Raw genomic sequence first — 2,844 nt, 5'->3', positions numbered from 1 at the left:
CTGTACAGGAATGTGAGTCATTAAAACTCTTTCTCTAAATTACTTCTTCTGTCCTGTTACTTCTCCAAGGCAAGGATTTACCATCAGAACCTTTTTTTCCCTGAATAATTCATACCTCTGTGGGCAGATTTCACTCGATAATGTCAATGTCCTGTTGTGTTTCAGCCCAAATGCTGGAGTTCCCTCATCATGGTTTTGGGCAGTAGCAATTTGCTGGCAAAAAGTGGGCACCTAAATCCCTTATCCCTGAAAGAGCCACCACTTGACTTCCAGGAGGTAAGTGGAACAGTGCTGGGAAGTGGGAGAATCTGTTGTCTTGGTTTTATACAAGATTTTTTGATGTGGGCACTGACTGGTTCTCCTCAATGCTGGGGTAACTTTCCAGGGCCTCATCCAGTGCTCCATTTTATGTGCCAAGTGTAACACTCTGCAGAATGTTGGGATTCAGGAGTGTTAAAGGCAGCTGGAAACAGGTTAATTCTGCTCCCAGCTCAGTGCCTGGTGCTGATTCTGTGCCTGTTCATGTGGACATGGATCAGATAACAAAGGGCCTGGAGTGACAGGACAGGGAGGAATGGCTTCACATTGAAGGAGGGTTAGATGGGATATTGGGAAGAAATTCTTGGCTGAGAGGGTGGGGAGGCCCTGGCACAGGTTGCCCAGAGAAGCTGTGGCTGCCCCATCCCTGCAAGTGTCCAAGGCCAGGTTGGACGGGGCTTGGAGCCACCTGGGCCAGTGGAAGGTGTCCCTGCCCATGGCAGGGCTGGAACTGGATGAGCTTTAAGGTCCCTTCCAACCCAAACCATTCCAGGATTCTACCAAAGATCATTGAAGAACCATCCTGGTGCTGTTTGAGGTGTGGGCAGTGTCTGTCCATCCCTGACCTGTCCATCCTCCTTCCCTTGCAGGGAGTCCTGGCTGCCAGTGGGAGCCTCTTGGAGGAGCTGAAGGCCAAAGTTAATGTTTCTTTGCCACCTTCTATTTTCTCTCCTCAGGTGGGTGTGCTCATGGCAATAAGGGAATTTACCATCTGGGTTATTGTGCCTCACATACAGCACTGGTGCAAACAGGGCTTGGTTATAACAAGCTTTTAAGAGGGGCTGGAAGAGGGTTTTTTTAGGGGGAAACAGCTTAAAACTGTTCTTAGCAGAGATTAAAGGCTGGAGCAGAGATCTGAAGGTAAGAAAACTGTGAAGGTCTGTTCTGATCTAACACATCTTCAGTCTAGGACAAGTTTTATTTCCTAACTGTCCAAATTTATGCATTTATAAAGCGGGAGGGCTGGTAAGAATTGATTCTGTTTTAATGTCTGCCAGGGTGATCTTGTTTTATTTGGTTCAAACAGGAGACTGTCCTTTAAAAGCTTGTCACTGCTTGTCTCAACACTCAGAATAGCCCAGAATTTCTAAATTTTCCTTAAATTAGGGTTTCAAATACAGAGGAGCATTTTGAAGGTGACTGGGAAAATATTCTATATTCAATGCAGTCAGTACATCTGAGGAGCTGTCTCATCTTTTTTTACTTCTTTTGAGGAAATTCAGTTTATTCTCCAGATATGTCACTCTTGAGTTGGAGTTTTTTCCCTTTAATTCTCTGTTTCTGTGGCTTCATGGCTCTGCGAGCACTTGGAGAGCACCAGGTGAACCAGCTGCATAAATAAAATACCTGTTTACTCCCTCTTTTTTTTGCTCTTCATGAAATTCTTGTGGATGTGTTGCCTGACCTCCAACCTCTGGCTGAAATGGGAGGAGCTGATTTGACTGGATACAATATAAAATAGTGGGAAAATGGACTTTTAAACCTCTTTCTCTTGCTGCTGATGCCTCTCCTGTAGCTGCACCACGAGGCTTGTCTCATCATGGCAGTAAAAGCAGTGCAACGGATGCTCTTTTGTGACCTTCCATACCTGACTTCCTTCTTGGAGATAGCCCTGGCCTTTGGGGTGAGTGCTGGGTACTGATTTCTGCTCTAAGAGATTAAATCAAATGGCATTTAAAATCTCTGCAACACCCTCCTGGAGGTTTTAGACACATTTAACTTGTTTCAGCTTTGCTCTTTATTTTAGTCTTTCAGCTGGTTTTTTTGTTTTTGTTTTTTTTTTTTTAAGAAATTGATGTTACCTCAGTTAAATCACTGATCCTGCTTTATCTCATCCTAGAATAACTTCTGGGCTCTGAGGCTGTTACTGGAGCACCTCTCCTACGAAAAACACGTTCTCCATGGCACAGTCACCCTGATTTTGAGAGACCTCAGTCGTCAGAAAGCAACAGTGCTAAAACTGTGAGTAAACACTGGCTCCTGAGCTCTGTTTGTTTATGGAAATAGCAGAGCAGAGATAATCCTCAGCTCTTGGAAAGCAGCCAGTGCTTTGGAGAAGGCAAGGATGCCAATGGCAGGAGCAGCCCAGGTGAGTTGTCTCAGCAGCCCCTCTGTTTGCAGGTGGCAGAACCTCGGGGCCCAGTACGTGGGTGAGTTCCTGTGCCTGTTCCTGACCTGCAGGCACCAGGAGATGCAAAACATTGGCCTCTTCACCCTGAACATCATTGCAGAGAACCTGCACATGTGAGTGTGGAACTGCCCCAGAGCCACACAGGAAATCCTGGGGCTCCCTCAGAGCAGGGCTCACAATCTCTCTCTGTGTTTCAGGTGTCCGTGGGCAAAGCATCTCGGCAGCTTTTTCCACAATTCAGTGAGTACCTCAATGTTTTTAGCATTATACTGTATTATTACATTTATAATATATGAGATTGTATTTATAATAGACCACATTTCTGATATCTTAGACCACGTTTCTGATATCTTGGACCACATTTCTAAAATCTTGGACCACATTTCTAAAATCTT

At 45.2% G+C, this 2,844-nt stretch overlaps 1 protein-coding gene across 1 annotated transcript in view; it reads left to right on the top strand.

Annotated features, from left to right (window-relative positions):
• The first annotated feature begins 6 nt into the window (after positions 1-6).
• Positions 7-2,844, top strand: part of LOC113967804 — a 3,954-nt gene continuing 1,116 nt past the window's right edge. The window contains exons 1-7 of the mRNA XM_027683728.1: positions 7-12; positions 166-276; positions 909-995; positions 1,835-1,942; positions 2,159-2,280; positions 2,440-2,562; positions 2,647-2,689. Coding sequence (XP_027539529.1) covers positions 190-276; positions 909-995; positions 1,835-1,942; positions 2,159-2,280; positions 2,440-2,562; positions 2,647-2,689 — 570 coding nt within the window. The 5' untranslated portion in view covers positions 7-12; positions 166-189. The remainder of the gene's footprint in view (positions 13-165; positions 277-908; positions 996-1,834; positions 1,943-2,158; positions 2,281-2,439; positions 2,563-2,646; positions 2,690-2,844) is intronic.

The sequence above is a fragment of the Neopelma chrysocephalum genome, unplaced genomic scaffold, assembly GCF_003984885.1.
Source record: "Neopelma chrysocephalum unplaced genomic scaffold, ASM398488v2 Primary Assembly neopelma1_65, whole genome shotgun sequence".
Taxonomy (NCBI): Eukaryota; Metazoa; Chordata; class Aves; order Passeriformes; family Pipridae; genus Neopelma; species Neopelma chrysocephalum.
This window is presented reverse-complemented; position numbering and strand designations above follow the sequence as displayed.